This window comes from Balearica regulorum, chromosome 32 (assembly GCF_011004875.1).
Source record: "Balearica regulorum gibbericeps isolate bBalReg1 chromosome 32, bBalReg1.pri, whole genome shotgun sequence".
NCBI lineage: Eukaryota > Metazoa > Chordata > Aves > Gruiformes > Gruidae > Balearica > Balearica regulorum.
The window spans coordinates 178,175-195,988 of NC_046215.1; the positions used below are offsets into that span (position 1 = coordinate 178,175).

Sequence of the window (17,814 nt, forward strand, 5' to 3'; positions counted from 1 at the left end):
GCACCCTGAACCAGCAGCTGAGGCACGAACATCCCTACGCTCTCTCACTGCCGACCAGCATCCAGTCTCCAAACTGAAAACGTCCAGCCCCTGCTCCCAGGACAAAGGTGCCAGCCACAAAAGGGCTGCCTGGCCTCAAACCTCCCTCAGCGGCCCTCGCACAGCCCCACTCACATTGGGGCTCTGTGCTTGCCTCCTCACCTGGCCAGTCCCCGCCTGTGCTGGTGGACAAGGTGAAGCTGTGACTGCTCAGCATGGAGAAGGTTCTCTCTCTGTCACCACTGTCACAGCTGGGGCTTGCTGCAGATATACGGCCGTTGCTGTGAGCAGCCTGAACTCGCAGCAGCAGCATCATTCAAATACACACATGCTCCTTGGCCCCACACCAGGATCCTGCAACAGGAAGAAAATACACCGCTGGTACCATTGGGTTAGTGGTTGTCCCCTCAGGCACCAGGAGGGGACAAGGGCTGCTGCAAGGGACAGTCCCAGCAGACACATCCCACTAGGCCCCTGCCCGTCCCACCACAGGACGGTGTCCCCACGGGACTCACGTCTGGTTGAAGCGGCTGCCGTCCACCCACTCCAGGTGCTCGCCCTGTCTCCGCAGCCCAAGCCAGAAATCAGCTTTGCCCTTGTGGCGCAAGAGAAACTCCTGGGTAGGAAAGAGAGAAGCCAACAGTCAGGAGCTGCTGCTGGCCCCACACCACTCACTGCCCTGGCCCCAAGCTGGTCCCTGCCGGCCTGGCAGGCAGCCCCAGCCCTGCACCACCACCACCACTGGCCCTGCGATGGCAGGGGCTCCCTCCCAACGGCTGCTCCAACAGGCTCCAGCGCTTCTCAACGAGCTCACCAGCCCCAGGCTCCACACCCAGGGTCTGCACCCAAAACAGGAACCCCCCTTCCTTCACACACCCCACCCTCCAGCCACAACAGCCCCCCACTCACCATTTCCCACTCCCTCTGGAGCACAGCCAGCGAGGCCCCGTGTGAGAAGCACTGCTCCTGGCTCCACTCCCAGCTCCCCTCCGCCGTCGAGAGGTAGTAGCAGACGTCACGGTACCCAACCCAGTCATCAGGACACGCCAGCACCGGAGCTGGATGACCTTCATGTCTGCCTGCTGTGGAGGGAAGAGGAGAAGGGAAGAAGGTCAGAGGATTCCCCTCCACAGGGAGCAGGGGACACAGCTGCGTGGGGCAGGGAAGGAGGCAGTCCCGGGCTCCCCCCACAGGCATCCCCAAGTGGCTGCCAGGGACCGAGAGGGAGCAGACACACGGCTCTGTGCCCAGGGGCGGGACAGAGGCAGACGCTCCTCCCTTACCCGATTGTACAGCAAGAGCAGCGGCCAAAGCCAGGATCACAGCCACGAGCACAGCCACCACCAGGACACACACGGGATGGAGAGCGCAGCACCTGCCTGCAGGAGGAAAAAGCCACTCGCAGTGAGCACGGTGCTGTCCCAGAGCAGGCACGGCCCTCGCATCCCTGCCATCCCCAACACGAGCTGCTCAGGGAACGCAGGAGGGAACCCCAGGGGACAGCTCGCAGCAGGAGAGCTGCCAGATGGATGGAGATGTGTGTGGGGGGGGGCTGCTACAGACCACCCGATGGGAACTGAGCACAAGACCAGGCCTTTCCCAGACAGCTGGAAGAAGCCTCACACTCGCCAGCCCCAGGCCTCCTGGGGTGACACCACCACCGAGACATTGTCCCCTCCCTACAGCCCACAGCGGTGGCCCTGCACTCACCCAGAGCTCTTCTGTGTGTCCTTTTGCCTCTATGCCCAGGCGCCTCTGGGTGGGGGGATGCCCCTTCGTCCTGGGGACCCAGGGGGTTCTCCACATCCTCAGCACTGGGGCAGAATCTGTTCTCCTCTCTTTGTCCCAAGGGAAACCGAGATGTGGAATCATGTTGCTCGCAACAAGCAGAATCTTGCTCCCAAGACATAATACTGGTGGCAAAGGCTGTTTCAAGGCAGGCCGGGATGCAGCTTTACCACCACAGCTGTTGTTGTCCTGTTGGGAGGTTGCAGAGAACATGGCACTGATGCAACAGATCAGGATGTTTAATTCTGTGGCCTGACAGCTCTCAGCGCTTGGCTTGCAGACTTTAAAAAATAACCGATTTTTTTTCTGGTTGTTTATAACAGGAGGCCATCTCCCTGCCCTGAAAAGCACGAGGGGCTTCTCCCCCAAGGGGCACAGCAGGAGGAAATCACCAATTCCCACAGAAAAGGGGGTGGGGGGGGGGGGACGGGGCGCGGGGAGTCCACAGAACACGCGTTGCTTCTTCCGGGGGTGCGGCGGGGGCTTTTCGGCAGCCGAAGGGTGGGCACGGCCGGGCTCCGCAGGACCGCTCTCTTTCTTTTCTCTCTGTCTCTTTCTTTCTCTCCCTCTTCTATTCTCTCCCCCCGCCCCGTTCCTGTTCCTCCCGCCCGTCCCTACCTGGGCAACCGCCGCCGCCTCAGACGGCACCGAACGGCGCTCGCGCTTTCTCCCTTTCAATGGTTTCACCGTGTGACCGTTATTTTGGCGGGAAGTTGTTATTTCCCGCCCCCCAGACCTCACAGAGTGCTCCGACCAATCCGCGCTCGGGAAGCTGGAGTGGCGGGACAGACAGCCAATCTGAAGCGCAGTACTGGGGGCGCGATCGGCCCCTTTGCTAAGGAACACTTCCGCCGCGTGACCCCTCTCCGCGCGGACATGGCGGCGGTTGTTCACTCTCCGTCCCGGTCGGGTCCGTCCCCAACGCCCACGGCTGCTCCCAGCTGCTCTGGGGCTCCTGCAGCAGCACCCGCCCCAGGGGGAGAGCAGCTTCTCCTGGGGACCCCCGAGCTGGACGCAGCACTGCGGGGGGGTCTCCCCAGAGCGGAGCAGACGGGCAGAATCCCCCCCTCGACCTGCTGCTCACGGCGCTGGACACGCAGCCCGGCACACGGCTGGCTTTGCGGGCCGACATCTGCGGTAAAATCCCGCTGCAGCGCCTGCTGTGAGTTAGGACGTGTGGACGAGGTGACCGCACCAAGTCAAGTTTGTGCTCCAAGAGTGACGGGGAAGGACATTTTTATAACAGCTCCCCAAAAAGGGGGAAACGGCTCGAGGGAGCCGGGAGCGGAGAGTGCCGGGGCAGCACGAGCTGGGGGTGTCCGGCATTCTGTGGCGTCTGGGGAGTGGGGAGGGAAATAACGTCGTGATGTCACGTGGCGGAAGTTTTCGTACGAAAGGGACGGATCGCGCGCACAGCTCTGCGCTTCGATTGGCTGCGTTTCCCGCCGCTCCTCCTTCCCGAGTGCTGATTGGTCGGAGCAGGGTGCGCGCGCGTGGTTCGAAGCAGGCTGAGGCGGCAGCACAGGTAGGGACGGGCGGGAGGGGAAAGGGAAAAAAAAAAGAGAAAGAAATAGAGAGAGAGAAGAGAGGAAGAAAGAATAAAGAGAGAGAAAGAAAAGAAAGCGAGCCGTGGTGAGGGGAGCAGCCGTGCTGAGGGGAGCAGCCGTGCTGAGGGCAGCGTGGCGGGCTGTTCGTCCCCTCGGCGCTCCCCGTGTCCGCCATTTCCCAGCGGCTGTCTCTGGTCCCCTGCTGTCCCCTCAGGGCCGTGGGTCGGAAGGAGCCTGTTCCCCCGCAGCTGCGGCTGCGTTTCATTTCTCTCTAGGACAAGAGGGGTCCTGCGGAGCCTGGCCCGGCCCTGCCTGGCCCTGCGGCTGCCCGAGAGCCCCAGCCCGTACCCCCGCAGGGGTACCCAGAGGCGTACGGGGTTTGTGTCAACGCCCCCCGCCCAGTTCCCCCAACCCCTTTTCTGTGGGCGTTGGTGGTTTCCTCCCCCCGAGGCCCTTTTGGGGAGGAGCCGCTCGTGGTTCTCCCGGCAGGGAGCTGGCCCCTTGTCATGAGCAACACCAGCAACGCTGTCGGTGGTTTTTGAAAGGCTGCAGGCGCTGCCAGGGCAGGGGCTGCTTTGTACAAGCTGCGCAAGCAGCTCTGGGGGGAACAGTCCCGTCCCCTTGTGCCAGCTGAGCCCGTTTTGCAGCTTTGTGTGCCAGCAGCTGGCAGTTCGCAGGTGTTGGCATTTGTGGTGGAGCAGGGGGGGCTGAGGGGTGGGCAGGGGGGTGCCCCCAGGCAGCGAGTGCCTTGCGGGCTGCGTGGGCAGGGGGCCTGCAGGGTGCTGGGGAGGGTGCTGGCTCTGCCGGGGACCAAGGCCCGGTCCCTGAGCTCGGTGATGCTGCGTGCTGGGGACAGGCTGCAGTGTTGGGGGGAGCAGGGACAGGGCAGGACTGTGCTGGTGTTTCAAACCAAGTGCTGAGAGCTGTCAGGCCACAGAATTAAACATCCTGATCTGTTGCATCAGTGCCATGTTCTCTGCAACCTCCCAACAGGACAACAACAGCTGTCATGGTAAAGCTGCATCCCGGCCTGCCTTGAAACAGCCTTTGCCACCAGTATTATGTCTTGGGAGCAAGATTCTGCTTGTTGCGAGCAACGTGATTCCACATCTCGTTTTCCCTTGGGACAAAGAGAGGAGAACAGATTCTGCCCCAGTGCTGAGGATGTGGAGAACCCCCTGGGTCCCCAGGACGAAGGGGCATCCCCCCACCCAGAGGCGCCTGGGCATAGAGGCAAAAGGACACACAGAAGAGCTCTGGGTGAGTGCAGGGCCACCGCTGTGGGCTGTAGGGAGGGGACAATGTCTCGGTGGTGGTGTCACCCCAGGAGGCCTGGGGCTGGCGAGTGTGAGGCTTCTTCCAGCTGTCTGGGAAAGGCCTGGTCTTGTGCTCAGTTCCCATCGGGTGGTCTGTAGCAGCCCCCACACACACACATCTCCATCCATCTGGCAGCTCTCCTGCTGCGAGCTGTCCCCTGGGGTTCCCTCCTGCGTTCCCTGAGCAGCTCGTGTTGGGGATGGCAGGGATGCGAGGGCCGTGCCTGCTCTGGGACAGCACCGTGCTCACTGCGAGTGGCTTTTTCCTCCTGCAGGCAGGTGCTGCGCTCTCCATCCCGTGTGTGTCCTGGTGGTGGCTGTGCTCGTGGCTGTGATCCTGGCTTTGGCCGCTATTCTTGCTGTACAATCGGGTAAGGGAGGAGCGTCTGCCTCTGTCCCGCCCCTGGGCACAGAGCCATGTGTCTGCTCCCTCTCGGTCCCTGGCAGCCACTTGGGGATGCCTGTGGGGGGAGCCCGGGGCTGCCTCCTTCCCTGCCCCACGCAGCTGTGTCCCCTGCTCCCTGTGGAGGGGAATCCTCTGACCTTCTTCCCTTCTCCTCTTCCCTCCACAGCAGGCAGACATGAAGGTCATCCAGCTCCGGTGCTGGCGTGTCCTGATGACTGGGTTGGGTACCGTGACGTCTGCTACTACCTCTCGACGGCGGAGGGGAGCTGGGAGTGGAGCCAGGAGCAGTGCTTCTCACACGGGGCCTCGCTGGCTGTGCTCCAGAGGGAGTGGGAAATGGTGAGTGGGGGGCTGTTGTGGCTGGAGGGTGGGGTGTGTGAAGGAAGGGGGGTTCCTGTTTTGGGTGCAGACCCTGGGTGTGGAGCCTGGGGCTGGTGAGCTCGTTGAGAAGCGCTGGAGCCTGTTGGAGCAGCCGTTGGGAGGGAGCCCCTGCCATCGCAGGGCCAGTGGTGGTGGTGCAGGGCTGGGGCTGCCTGCCAGGCCGGCAAGGACCAGCTTGGGGCCAGGGCAGTGAGTGGTGTGGGGCCAGCAGCAGCTCCTGACTGTTGGCTTCTCTCTTTCCTACCCAGGAGTTTCTCTCGCGCCTTAAGGACAACGCTGATTTCTGGCTTGGGCTACAGAGACCAGGCGAGCACCTGGAGTGGGTGGACGGCAGCAGCTTCAACCAGACGTGAGTCCCGTGGGGACACCATCCTGTGGTGGGATGGGCAGGGGCCTAGTGGGATGTGTCTGCTGGGACTGTCCCTTGCAGCAGCCCTTGTCCCCTCCTGGTGCCTGAGGGGACAACCGCTAACCCGATGGGTACCAGCGGAGTCATTGCTTCCTGTTGCAGGATCCCAGTACACAGCCAAGGAGCCTGTCTGTATTTGAATGACAATGCCGTTAGCAGTTCAAGCTGCTCACAGCAACGGCCGTATATCTGCAGCAAGCCCCAAGCTCAGAGGTGATGGAGAGAGACCTTCTGAGCACTCACAGCTTCACCTTGTCCAGCAGCACAGGCAGGGACTGGCCAGGTGGGGAGGCAAATGCAGAACCCCAATGTGAGCAGGGCCGTTGAGGGAGGCCTGGGGCCAGGCATCCCTTTTCGGGCTGTCACCTTTGGCCTGGGAGCAGGGGCTGGACGTTTTCAGTTTGGAGGCTGGACGCTGGTCGGCAGTGAGAGAGCGTAGGGATGTTCTTGCCTCAGCTGCCGGTTCAGGGTGCTCCTGGTCTCGGTAACAACTCGCTGCCAGGTCTTAGGGAGCTGAACCTGCAGGAAGAGGAGACACCGTGGAAGCTGACGTGTGCCTGGCTGGACTGGGACCTCAAGCATGAAACAAAGTGGTTTTTCTCCTTGTGTGACCACCCCAGAACTCCTTTTTCTTCTCCTGCAATTCAGTCACACCCGCTTTTGTGCTGTGGGGACGGAGCTCGAGCAGCTGCTGCCAGAGGAGGTGGGCGCAGAGAGCTCTGCAGAGTTTCCTGGCACAGAGCTGGGCGGCTCTGGTGTGTCAACTGTGATGTTACTGCTATTTTTGTACTCTGCTGTGAATTAAACCATTGTAAATTCCCAGGAGTGTCCCTTCTCTTCCCGAAGGCGCCTGTTGAAGGCAGCCCTGTCCCTTCCTCTCCTCGCCCCCAGGTGCACTTTCCATCCTGGCTTTTGGAGCGGAGCTGGCTCTGCCCGATGCCCAGGCAAGTCCTGGGACTGCCCCCAGGCTGTGCTCTGCTGAAAGCCACCCTCCCTGCCCGTCCCGCCTTGCTTTCCTGCCTACGGGGGCTCTCGGGGCCCCCAAATCCTGCCCCCCCTGGAGCAGGTGCTGCTGCAGGAGCCCCAGGAGCAGCTGGAAGCAGCCATGGGCGTTGGGGACCCAGTTTGGGGTTCAGATGGCAGCGAGGACAGGCAAGGAGTGCTGTTTGTTGGGGCACTGCCACCTCGGGTTCCTTTGGCTGGCCCTTCCTGAGCTGGGGAACGCTGTTTGTGGAGGTTTCTGCCATGGGGACAGGCTCTTCTCTCCCTCCCCCCCGGTTTCTTCCCACTTTCTTCCTAATTCCTTTCTTGGTTTTTTTCTCCTTTACCTAACTTAGCTCTTGCACCGCTACGCTTCCTCTCCGCCTTTGCCTCTGTCAAGGATGACAATGCAGCTAGAAGAGCCATAATCCCCCGCGTTAGGGCAGGCGCAGGCTGTGGTGAGTGAAGAGTGGGAAAAGCAGGAGCACATCCCCATTTTTGAGGTGCCTTTCCCCCCCCCGCCCCGGGGCAAGGTCACTCAGGCTTTTTGGCTGCAGCACCTCTAGAATTACCTGGGTGGATGCAGCAGCCATCACAGGCTGCCCTTCTCATTGCCACATTTCCGTTCTCATGCTGTTAACCCCAGCCACCCCCTTTCTCATAAGGGACAGGGCAAAATTACCTGATGGGGCCTCAGAGCTCTTTAAAGGAAGGAAAAAGGGCTCTGAGCAATGTTTGTTTACAGCATGATGGGGGTGTCAGATGAGGGTGGCTGTGGAAATAGGGTCTGCACTGAGCTGCTTTGAGCATGGTGATGGCTGGTGTGGGCAGCTCTCACCTGGCTGCTTTTGCAGCAATGCTTGCACATTGGTTTAGCTCACATTTCCCCCACCTGACTCTATTTTTGTTTTTCTTTTTTTTCCTCCCCCCACACACCACAGGGCTCCTGCCAGCATGGCCTGCAGTTCAACCTGCACTGGGGGCAGTGGGTTAAACTGGTCCCTTTAGAGCAACCAGCATAGCTGAGCATCCCCCTTCCTGAGCTCCTTCCTGCTGCTGTTGCTGTCACAAAGAGGAACCCTGCTCAGCAGTGTGCTGGGGTGGCTGCTCCTAGCTGCAAAATTAAAAAGCCAAACAGGTTAATGAGGCTCCCATTGCAAGTCTGGAGTGGTTTTGCTCTCTAGAGAAACCCCTTTTCTCCTAGATGGGAATAAATACCTGATGTTTGGATGGGTCAGTAGGTCCAGAAGTGTCTGCCTGCTCTTCTGGCAGGCTGGCTCTTGCCTCGCTGGGGTTGGAAGATGCTTTTCTGGGGTTTTTCAGCCTGTGTGCAGAAAGAGATGAGCAGGTCTGCCAAACCAACCACTAAGAATGTCACCTGGTGCCTTTATAGCTCTGTTCTCTGTAACTTTGGGGTTGTGTTTCCTTTCCTACCTTTCCTGCCCTCCAATTAGTTTAGTCCCATCCCGGTGTCCAAAGGGACAATCTGAGTGTCTCTTGGAAGCGACTCAAAAAGAAGGAGTGAAGGAAAACCAAATAGATTTCTTGAGCTGTTTGGAACATTTGCTGTCCTTTCCCCTCAAAGGGCTCATTTCTAACCCTTTGTGTCCAAAGAGACTCCCAGGCTCTTTGGCACTTGCTTGCTCCACAGAGCAGAGAAACAGTGGTGTGCTCCAAACCTGGGCTGAAAAACAGTGGGCTTACAGAGAAAGTGGTAACAGGGAGAAGGTGGCGATGCTGGAATAGGTTTGGGTGGGAGTGGCAGTGACCAAGGCTGGAAAACACCTTCCGAGTGCCTGAAGAGATAAGGGTGGAAAGGACCTGGTTTTGTTTTATTTGGTAAGAACCACAACTCTGAGAACCCTACTGGGAATATTCTGGGAGATTGCAGAGTCTCTGCATCATTCTTGCAATGACACTTTATTTTTCATGCAAAACAACCAATTTGGATAGAGGGGAGAAAGACTGGACCTGCCTCTTTGCAGAAACACATGGGTTTTGTTTCTTGGGGCTTTTTTATTACTACAAGTGTCTTGTTTGGGAGCTTTTGTTTGGTACCTTAGAAGAATATGGCTCGACTTTGAACAGAAAAGGCTTCTTGCTACTATCAGATCTTTCTTCCCTTGATGTGAGCTCATTTTCCCTGGCTTAATTCAGCAGAAGCTACGTCAAGTTTCATTTTTGGGCTGGCCAGCACGTCGAACGCTCTCTTTTGCAATCTTGCTCTGCTTGCTGAGCGTTCGGAGGCTCGCGCTTCTCCTCGCAGACCTCTAGCTTGGACAGGAGCTTGCAAAGCTGAGCTGGAGGAGTGAAAAACCTCAGAGAAATTAGATTTACTGACTGCTGGGTTGCCACCGTTCGAGCGAGGTGGTCCTCTCATCTCTCCTGCTATGGCTGGGGAAATTATTTATGCTGACCTGAATGTTGGTCCTGCGAAACGCTGCAGGGAGCGGCATTCACTTCCTCAGCCCAGGAGTAAGTGCATCGTGGGTTTTGGGGAGTTGTTTTCTTTGTGTTTTGGGGCTGGGGTTGTGTTGGGAGACTCCCACCCTCCGGGTGGTGCAGGGAGGGGAAGGGGCCCGTGGCTGCGGTGCTGTGCTAAGGGATCTCCTCCGCTGGTTGGGATCCCTTTGGTGGTTTTGTCTTGAAAGGGCTGGAGGGTTTCTTTGAAAGAGGGTCTCCATTTCACTTTGAGCCCGGGACCAGCTTAAGGGCAGCTGACATCTTTAGATAGCCTGATCCACATCTCCATACTCCTGGTCCATCTTTCCTGCACTTGCAGTGGTGTTTCACATCTCGTTTCCTTCTTCCTCTGTCTTACTGTGGCATTTCATGCTCTTTTCCTGCTGACTCTAATTTTGGCGCCTAGCTTATGGAAAAAAAAACCCAACCAAAAAACCACCATCAAAAGGTTCAATTCCTGTTCATCCCTCCTCTGGCAGGGATCTCTGCCTGGTGAAGACCTCTTCAGTCAACACGCTGCACCCTCTTTTTTGCAAGCATTCATGATTTCCACCAAGCACATCCCTTCTGATCTCAAAGAGCTGGGCAAAACCCAGCTCCTGCTGATATGAAGGTGGAATCAGATATTCTTCCTTAGCTGTTTTATTCCTAGGTTGGTAATGAACCTTAATCCCTTTGCTGGGCAAGGTGGGCTCTGGCTTTGTCCAGAAGCATCGTCCTGCCTCCTTCTCATGGAACAAGAGCCGAGGAGAGATGGGCTTTGCCCAGCCTCAAGCTCTGCAGCGAGGAGTCTACCTCCAGGCTTCCTTCAGCAGGATGGGGCTGTCTAACCCTGCTCAGATGAAGTCTGCTTGGAGAGCTCGGTCCATCCAGGTTCAGCAGTTAATGCATAATGGCTTTATGACATCCAGGCAACTCCCGATTCTTGGAGTCTTGGATGTCTGGGTAAAACCTCATCACGAGTAACTTTGCCCCAGTCCCAGGGGGATCAGTGTGAAACAGGAGGGCGGCAGTGGTGAATCGCGGATGATGGACGAAAGGTTCTGAACAACCAGCAGAACCACCACTGAGGGGTTTTGGGGAGAAAATAGCCCACATCTGCACTGCAGATCTGGCTTGCCCGCTGTGTGAGTGGGGCAGTGTTTCTTCTCCTAACAACTCTTTCCCTTGCAGGATCGGGCTGTCCCCAGCGGTACCGAACTGCTCTCTGGGCCAGCTGTCTCGGAAACCTCCTCCTCGGAGTGGCAGTGTTAGCGATGGGATGTTGGTGTGAGTAGCTCCGTGTGCTGGCAGGGGGACAGCCAAAGGACAGTCCAAAGCAGGGAGAGGGTCCCTGCACTGGGGGTGCTTGTGTAGGTGGAAAATCTGCTTTTTATGATCTGCATTGGCTGCTGCACCTCAGTGCAAGGTGAGGGGAAGTGGGTTTTGGTCAGAATTGCTTAGCGCTGATAGGTGGAGGAGACTTGGCTATTTTGGTAGTCAATGAGGGGAAACCACTGGAAACTTCTCAGCTGTGGGAGAGTTACAATTTGACACCCTGTGGCTGAGCTCAGGGTGATGCAGAGCTCTGCTGAAATTAGTCTGGTGCCTGGCATGATGTTGCTGGTGGTATCTCACACCGCCCTGACCCACAGCACCCCCAGACCGTGCCAAGCAGGTGGGAGACTGATGGATCTTGGTGAGGAGATCTGATGGACCTTGTGCTGGAGGTGAATTTGAACTCTGGGGATGGATCTGCCAGGGTTTTGGCACAGGGGTGTGGAGGAAGGAGCAGAGGGATAAGGCTCGAGCTTCCCTGAGCGCAGTGCCCTCCACGGAGCCAAGACATGGAAAATGCAGGTGATGCTTTCAGGACGTGGGAGCAATTTTGGGTGCAAGTTGCAAGCCGAGGCACGGTGACTTTGTAGGGATCTGCTGTCCCTGTTGCAGGGTGGATCTGGGGCCCAGTCCCTCTCCCCCGCTCCATCCTCCCCTTGCAGTTTCAGGAGAACTCAGGAACCACCAGCAGTCGGAGAACTCAGGAAGCCACCGAAACGTGAGCGGGAACGTAGGAGATGGCAACACCACCCTGGAGAAAGGCTGCTTGGAGCTGAGGAAAAGTCTCTGCTTGTCACAGTTGCAAGGTAACTGCCCTGGCCGTCAGGTTTCCCCGAAACTTTGAGCACCCCAAGACTGGAGAACCAAGCGAAGTTCAGGGCGTCCCCGTGTTCCTGGGGAGCAAACAGGACTTAAACACTTGTTCTTTTTGGATGGGCAGGGGACAAGGTGGCTTCTTGGTGGCCGAACATGGCACTGACTGTCTTTCAGAGGGTGAGGGGTGCAAGCTGTGCCCCACGGGCTGGACGCTGCACGGGAGCAAGTGTTACTGGGTTACCGACATGATCAATTCGTGGAGCAAGAGCCGGGAGGACTGCAGGAATCGGAGGGGCGAGCTGCTGATGCCGGGGGACCAGGAAGAGCTGGTAAAGGGACCGATGGCATCGGGGCCGTGGGACGGGTCCCAGGGCTGCACCCGAGGGGCCGGTGGCACCTGGGGAAGGGTTCAGGGCTCGCCCAGAAATCTGGGGTCAGCACCCAGCCCTGCGCCCGAGCGTCTGGGGCGCCTTTACCAGTGTCAGAGGGTGGGGGACATCGGTGGGGCTCGTTCCTGGGACGGGGGCTGAGCGGGGACGGGCTGGAGCCGGTTTGGGAATGGCACACTGGCATCACCGCCTGCCCTCTGCCCCGCACCAGGCTTTCCTAAACAAAATCCTGCAGAAACCCGGACGCTACTTCTGGATCGGCCTCTCCATCCCCTCCGCCGGGAAGGGCTGGACCTGGCTGAACGGCTCCCGCCTGGACCAGAGCCGGTGAGCAAGCACTTTGGGGAGGGATGGGTGTTGGGGTGGGCACCTCCGCCGTCACCCGAGGGACCCTGGTGCTGTGACGTGGGCTCCCTCCTGCACCCGCAGGTTCCCGCTGATCCCCTGGGATGAAGGCAGAAGGTGCGGGGTGCTGAGGGGGGACAGGATCAGCTCTGATAGCTGCAGTTCGGGATTGCAGGGGATCTGCCAGAAAGAAGCCACCCAGCTCTGAGCCGGGGGGGCCACAAGCTGGTCTGTGGCCAGCAGAGACGCTCGGGGACGGGCCACGATCAGGCCCTCGGTGGGGGAAATATGGGAGCCGTTGTGCAACAACCAGATTAATCATGTGCAAATTAATAATGACATTAGCTGGGCTCTGTTGTGTGGTGTTTTCAAGCAAGTTTGTTAATGGGGGAGGCTGGAAAGTGCATCCTTCTGTACCAGATAAACCTCCCGCTCTTGTGCCTGTCCCTTTCTGCCCACCAGCACTTACCCCTGGACCTGCCTCACCCCTCCAGGGCTCCAGGGCACACCAGGGCCCCCCTCCGACCCCCTGGGGAGGTGCCTTTGGGATTTCTACCCGTGCCAGCGTCCCCCTCAATCTTCCTCCTGGACCGTCCTCATCCTCAGGTTGTGCTTTCGCCCCAGGCACAGCACAAGTATCCCAGGAGGTGGCCCGTACCCAGAAGGGACTGACAGACGGCAGAGGAGAGGGATGCTTGTGGCAGCATTGCAAAGGCAGAGAGGAAGCGCAGCGGTGAGAGCGTTAGGGTTAAAAAGGAAAAAAAAAGAGGGCAGGGGATTCAAAAAAGCAACCCCAAACTAAACCCCTAGCAAGCGAGCTCGCCACAAGGCAGTACTCGGTCCAGAATCCAAGGAGGGCAAACACCCGGACCCTGCTGAGCTGAGTTGAGCGGAGGTGGGGACAGGGGACACGGGGACGGGTACAAGTCTAAGCCACGGCTGCCACATGGTGGTGATGGCGGAAGAGCCAAGAGCCTTTCCCTGCAGCGCAACCTCCCAAACCAGGGTTTCCCCAGCTCAGAGCAAGCGTGAAAGCTCGGTGGGACTGCCCCGTGGCATTGCGCTGCCTCCCGTCCTCGCTGCGTGAAAACAGCTGTCTGAACTGGGACGCGTGAGGATGGACGGGCTGGGAGCACTGGGAAGGGGCCATTTGAGCCAGCCCTGATGCCCGCCCTTCCACGTCGCGGTGCCATCACTGCCCTCGCAGGGGATGCGGTGAGGTTCCTTCACCCACCACGAGGCACCAGCTGGGGTGAAAGCTTCAAGGAAAGGGGGTGGGAGAGCGTCGTGCAGTGGGGGGTTTGGGCTGGACCTGGGTGAAGCGAGTTTGGACTTGAGCTTAATTCTCAAGAGAATCTCTTCTCAGAGATCGCTGTGCTCAATCCAAGCGAGAGGGGAATTCTTGAGCGGGGAAACCCCACAATGACTTGCTGAAACTGTTAGTGCTGCTCGAGCTCATGCCTTTGTCTGGCCTCATCTCCTAGTGTGGTGTATTACACCATGGAAAAACCAAACGAGCTTTCCAGGTCGCTAACGATCACGCTAGCTGTAAAGATGGAGCAGAGAAACCGCTCTTGGTGCTGATCATATCTAAGCAATGGCTTCGTGACTCGCTCCTGCTGCACCCCGAAAGAATCCAACCTGGCGGCGTCTTGTGAACGCCAGCGGGTTAACCACCAGCAGGTATAAACGTGCGGTCACCTCGTCCACACGTCCTAACTCACAGCAGGCGCTGCAGCGGGATTTTACCGCAGATGTCGGCCCGCAAAGCCAGCCGTGTGCCGGGCTGCGTGTCCAGCGCCGTGAGCAGCAGGTCGAGGGGGGGATTCTGCCCGTCTGCTCCGCTCTGGGGAGACCCCCCCGCAGTGCTGCGTCCAGCTCGGGGGTCCCCAGGAGAAGCTGCTCTCCCCCTGGGGCGGGTGCTGCTGCAGGAGCCCCAGAGCAGCTGGGAGCAGCCGTGGGCGTTGGGGACGGACCCGACCGGGACGGAGAGTGAACAACCGCCGCCATGTCCGCGCGGAGAGGGGTCACGCGGCGGAAGTGTTCCTTAGCAAAGGGGCCGATCGCGCCCCCAGTACTGCGCTTCAGATTGGCTGTCTGTCCCGCCACTCCTGCATCCCGAGCGCGGATTGGTCGGAGCAGTGGGTGGAGCTCGTTATTTCTTTCTGCGCACTCGGTGTTTGGAGCCCGCTGAGGCAGTGGAGGTGAAGGTAGGGGGGAGGGGGGGAGAGAGTGAGAGAAAAAGGGAGAAAGAGAAAAAAGAGAAAGAGAGCGGGGAGCAGCCGTGCTGAGGGGAGCAGCCGTGGTGAGGGCAGCGTGGCGGGCTGTTCGTCCCCTCGGCGCTCCCCGTGTCCGCCATTTCCCAGCGGCTGTCTCTGGTCCCCTGCTGTCCCCTCAGGGCCGTGGGTCGGAAGGAGCCTGTTCCCCCGCAGCTGCGGCTGCGTTTCATTTCTCTCTAGGACAGGAGGGGTCCTGCGGAGCCAGGCCCGGCCCTGCCTGGCCCTGCGGCTGCCCGAGAGCCCCAGCCCGTACCCCCGCAGGGGTACCCAGAGGCGTACGGGGTTTGTGTCAACGCCCCCCGCCCAGTTCCCCCAACGCCTTTTCTGTGGGCGTTGGTGGTTTCCTCCCCCCGAGGCCCTTTTGGGGAGGAGCCGCTCGTGGTTCTCCCGGCAGGGAGCTGGCCCCTTGTCATGAGCAACACCAGCAACGCTGTCGGTGGTTTTTGAAAGGCTGCAGGCGCTGCCAGGGCAGGGGCTGCTTTGTACAAGCTGCGCAAGCAGCTCTGGGGGGAACAGTCCCGTCCCCTTGTGCCAGCTGAGCCCGTTTTGCAGCTTTGTGTGCCAGCAGCTGGCAGTTCGCAGGTGTTGGCATTTGTGGTGGAGCAGGGGGGGCTGAGGGGTGGGCAGGGGGGTGCCCCCAGGCAGCGAGTGCCTTGCGGGCTGCGTGGGCAGGGGGCCTGCAGGGTGCTGGGGAGGGTGCTGGCTCTGCCGGGGACCGAGGCCCGGTCCCTGAGCTCGGTGATGCTGCGTGCTGGGGACAGGCCGCAGTGTCAGGGGGGAGCAGGGACAGGGCAGGACTGTGCTGGTGTTTCAAACCAAGTGCTGAGAGCTGTCAGGCCACAGAATTAAACATCCTGATCTGTTGCATCAGTGCCATGTTCTCTGCAACCTCCCAACAGGACAACAACAGCTGTGGTGGTAAAGCTGCATCCCGGCCTGCCTTGAAACAGCCTTTGCCACCAGTATTATGTCTTGGGAGCAAGATTCTGCTTGTTGCGAGCAACGTGATTCCACATCTCGTTTTCCCTTGGGACAAAGAGAGGAGAACAGATTCTGCCCCAGTGCTGAGGATGTGGAGAACCCCCTGGGTCCCCAGGACGAAGGGGCATCCCCCCACCCAGAGGCGCCTGGGCATAGAGGCAAAAGGACACACAGAAGAGCTCTGGGTGAGTGCAGGGCTACCGCTGTGGGCTGTAGGGAGGGGACAATGTCTCGGTGGTGGTGTCACCCCAGGAGGCCTGGGGCTGGCGAGTGTGAGGCTTCTTCCAGCTGTCTGGGAAAGGCCTGGTCTTGTGCTCAGTTCCCATCGGGTGGTCTGTAGCAGCCCCCCCCCACACACATCTCCATCCATCTGGCAGCTCTCCTGCTGCGAGCTGTCCCCTGGGGTTCCCTCCTGCGTTCCCTGAGCAGCTCGTGTTGGGGATGGCAGGGATGCGAGGGCCGTGCCTGCTCTGGGACAGCACCGTGCTCACTGCGAGTGGCTTTTTCCTCCTGCAGGCAGGTGCTGCGCTCTCCATCCCGTGTGTGTCCTGGTGGTGGCTGTGCTCGTGGCTGTGATCCTGGCTTTGGCCGCTATTCTTGCTGTACAATCGGGTAAGGGAGGAGCGTCTGCCTCTGTCCCGCCCCTGGGCACAGAGCCGTGTGTCTGCTCCCTCTTGGTCCCTGGCAGCCACTTGGGGATGCCTGTGGGGGGAGCCTGGGGCTGCCTCCTTCCCTGCCCCACGCAGCTGTGTCCCCTGCTCCCTGTGGAGGGGAATCCTCTGACCTTCTTCCCTTCTCCTCTTCCCTCCACAGCAGGCAGACATGAAGGTCATCCAGCTCTGGTGCTGGGCTGTCCTGATGACTGGGTTGGGTACCGCAACATCTGCTACTACCTCTCGACGGCGGAGGGGAGCTGGGAGTGGAGCCAGGAGTGGTGCTCCTCACACGGGGCCTCGCTGGCTGTGCTCCAGAGGGAGTGGGAAATGGTGAGTGGGGGGCTGTTGTGGCTGGAGGGTGGGGTGTGTGAAGGAAGGGGGGTTCCTGTTTTGGGTGCAGACCCTGGGTGTGGAGCCTGGGGCTGGTGAGCTCGTTGAGAAGCGCTGGAGCCTGTTGGAGCAGCCGTTGGGAGGGAGCTGCTGCCATCGCAGGGCCAGTGGTGGTGGTGGTGCAGGGCTGGGGCTGCCTGCCAGGCCGGCAAGGACCAGCTTGGGGCCAGGGCAGTGAGTGGTGTGGGGCCAGCAGCAGCTCCTGACTGTTGGCTTCTCTCTTTCCTACCCAGGAGTTTCTCTTGCGCCACAAGGGCAAAGATGATTTCTGGCTTGGGCTGCGGAGACAGGGCGAGCACCTGGAGTGGGTGGACGGCAGCCGCTTCAACCAGACGTGAGTCCCATGGGGACACCGTCCTGTGGTGGGACGGGCAGGGGCCTAGTGGGATGTGTCTGCTGGGACTGTCCCTTGCAGCAGCCCTTGTCCCCTCCTGGTGCCTGAGGGGACAACCACTAACCCAATGGTACCAGCGGTGTCATTGCTTCCTGTTGCAGGATCCTGGTGCGGGGCCAAGGAGCGTGTCTGTATTTGAATGACAATGCTCTTGTGAGTTCAAGCTGTTCACACCTACGGCTGTATATCTGCAGCAAGCCCTATGCTCAGAGGTGACAGATGTGACAGAGTGAGAACCTTCTCCATGTGGAACACTCACAGCTTCACCTTGTCTGCCAGCACAGGCGGGGACTGGCCAGGTGGGGAGGCAAGCACAGAGCCCCAATGTGAGTGGGGCTGTGCGAGGGCCGCTGAGGGACGTTTGGGGCCAGGCAGCCCTTTTGTGGCTGGCACCTTTGTCCTGGGAGCAGGGGCTGGACGTTTACAGTTATGAGGATGGACGCTGATTTTTGACAAGAGAGACGAGAGGTGCTATGTTGAGGCCTTGCTCAGCTAGGCGAGCCCGCAGCCCCAGTGTGAGTGGGTCTGTGCGAGGGCCGCTGAGGGAGGTTTGAGGCCAGGCACGCGTTTTGGGGCTGGCTCCTTTGTCCTGGGAGCAGGGCCTCGACGTTTTCAGTTTGGAGGCTGGACGCTGGTCGGCAGTGAGAGAGCGTAGGGATGTTCTTGCCTCAGCTGCCAGTTCAGGGTGCTCCTGGTCTCGGTAACAACTCGCTGCCAGGTCTTAGGGAGCTGAACCTGCAGGAAGAGGAGACACCGTGGAAGCTGACGTGTGCCTGGCTGGGCTGGGACCTCAAGCATGAAACAAAGTGGTTTTTCTCCTTGTGTGACCACCCCAGAACTCCTTTTTCTTCTCCTGCAATTCAGTCACACCCGCTTTTGTGCTGTGGGGACGGAGCTCAAGCAGCTGCTGCCAGAGG

At 59.6% G+C, this 17,814-nt stretch overlaps 6 protein-coding genes across 13 annotated transcripts in view; 4 read left to right on the forward strand and 2 right to left on the reverse strand.

Annotated features, from left to right (window-relative positions):
- LOC142598943 (C-type lectin domain family 2 member D-like) lies at positions 1-14,241 on the reverse strand. Of its 4 annotated transcripts, none has more exons than XM_075738447.1 (6): positions 13,922-14,241; positions 1,750-2,016; positions 1,323-1,418; positions 949-1,121; positions 555-655; positions 1-393 (listed from the first exon to the last, which is right to left on the reverse strand). In XM_075738447.1, exons 2-6 carry the CDS (start codon positions 1,946-1,948, stop codon positions 285-287), a joined length of 678 nt encoding a protein of 225 aa, XP_075594562.1. In that variant the 5' UTR covers positions 1,949-2,016; positions 13,922-14,241; the 3' UTR covers positions 1-284. The 4 variants fall into 4 exon arrangements, with proteins under 4 accessions (XP_075594562.1, XP_075594559.1, XP_075594561.1 ...); XM_075738444.1 differs by having other exon boundaries at positions 13,899-14,241; XM_075738446.1 differs by lacking the exon at positions 13,922-14,241 and adding an exon at positions 2,446-2,463.
- Positions 1-17,814, reverse strand: part of LOC104631832 (uncharacterized) — a 244,583-nt gene that overhangs the window by 24,532 nt on the left and 202,237 nt on the right. The window lies entirely within an intron of this gene.
- Positions 4,247-17,323, forward strand: LOC142598942 (early activation antigen CD69-like). 3 transcript variants are annotated; one of them, XR_012832773.1, is made up of 6 exons: positions 4,373-4,634; positions 4,966-5,061; positions 5,263-5,435; positions 5,726-5,826; positions 5,989-6,169; positions 17,197-17,323. XR_012832773.1 is itself a non-coding variant. In XM_075738442.1 (5 exons), exons 1-5 carry the CDS (start codon positions 4,436-4,438, stop codon positions 6,101-6,103), a joined length of 684 nt encoding a protein of 227 aa, XP_075594557.1. In that variant the 5' UTR covers positions 4,247-4,435; the 3' UTR covers positions 6,104-6,169. The 3 variants fall into 3 exon arrangements, 1 of the variants encoding a protein (XP_075594557.1); XM_075738442.1 differs by lacking the exon at positions 17,197-17,323 and having other exon boundaries at positions 4,247-4,634; XR_012832774.1 differs by lacking the exon at positions 4,966-5,061 and having other exon boundaries at positions 4,388-4,634.
- On the forward strand, positions 10,927-12,539 carry LOC142598937 (killer cell lectin-like receptor subfamily F member 2). The gene is made up of 5 exons (XM_075738432.1): positions 10,927-11,008; positions 11,310-11,453; positions 11,638-11,792; positions 12,064-12,179; positions 12,282-12,539. Exons 1-5 carry the CDS (start codon positions 10,927-10,929, stop codon positions 12,403-12,405), a joined length of 621 nt encoding a protein of 206 aa, XP_075594547.1. The 3' UTR covers positions 12,406-12,539.
- On the forward strand, positions 13,347-17,198 carry LOC142598936 (C-type lectin domain family 2 member B-like). Of its 3 annotated transcripts, XM_075738429.1 has the most exons (6): positions 14,369-14,407; positions 15,238-15,642; positions 15,974-16,069; positions 16,271-16,443; positions 16,737-16,837; positions 16,999-17,198. In XM_075738429.1, exons 2-6 carry the CDS (start codon positions 15,444-15,446, stop codon positions 17,111-17,113), a joined length of 684 nt encoding a protein of 227 aa, XP_075594544.1. In that variant the 5' UTR covers positions 14,369-14,407; positions 15,238-15,443; the 3' UTR covers positions 17,114-17,198. The 3 variants fall into 3 exon arrangements, with proteins under 3 accessions (XP_075594545.1, XP_075594544.1, XP_075594546.1); XM_075738430.1 differs by lacking the exons at positions 14,369-14,407; positions 15,974-16,069 and adding an exon at positions 13,347-13,412 and having other exon boundaries at positions 15,376-15,642; XM_075738431.1 differs by lacking the exons at positions 14,369-14,407; positions 15,974-16,069 and having other exon boundaries at positions 15,226-15,642.
- LOC104632855 (C-type lectin domain family 2 member D-related protein-like) overlaps positions 14,369-17,814 on the forward strand; it is a 17,078-nt gene continuing 13,632 nt past the window's right edge. The window contains exon 1 of the mRNA XM_075738426.1: positions 14,369-15,032. The gene's annotated coding sequence lies outside the window, so the exon portion shown is untranslated. The remainder of the gene's footprint in view (positions 15,033-17,814) is intronic.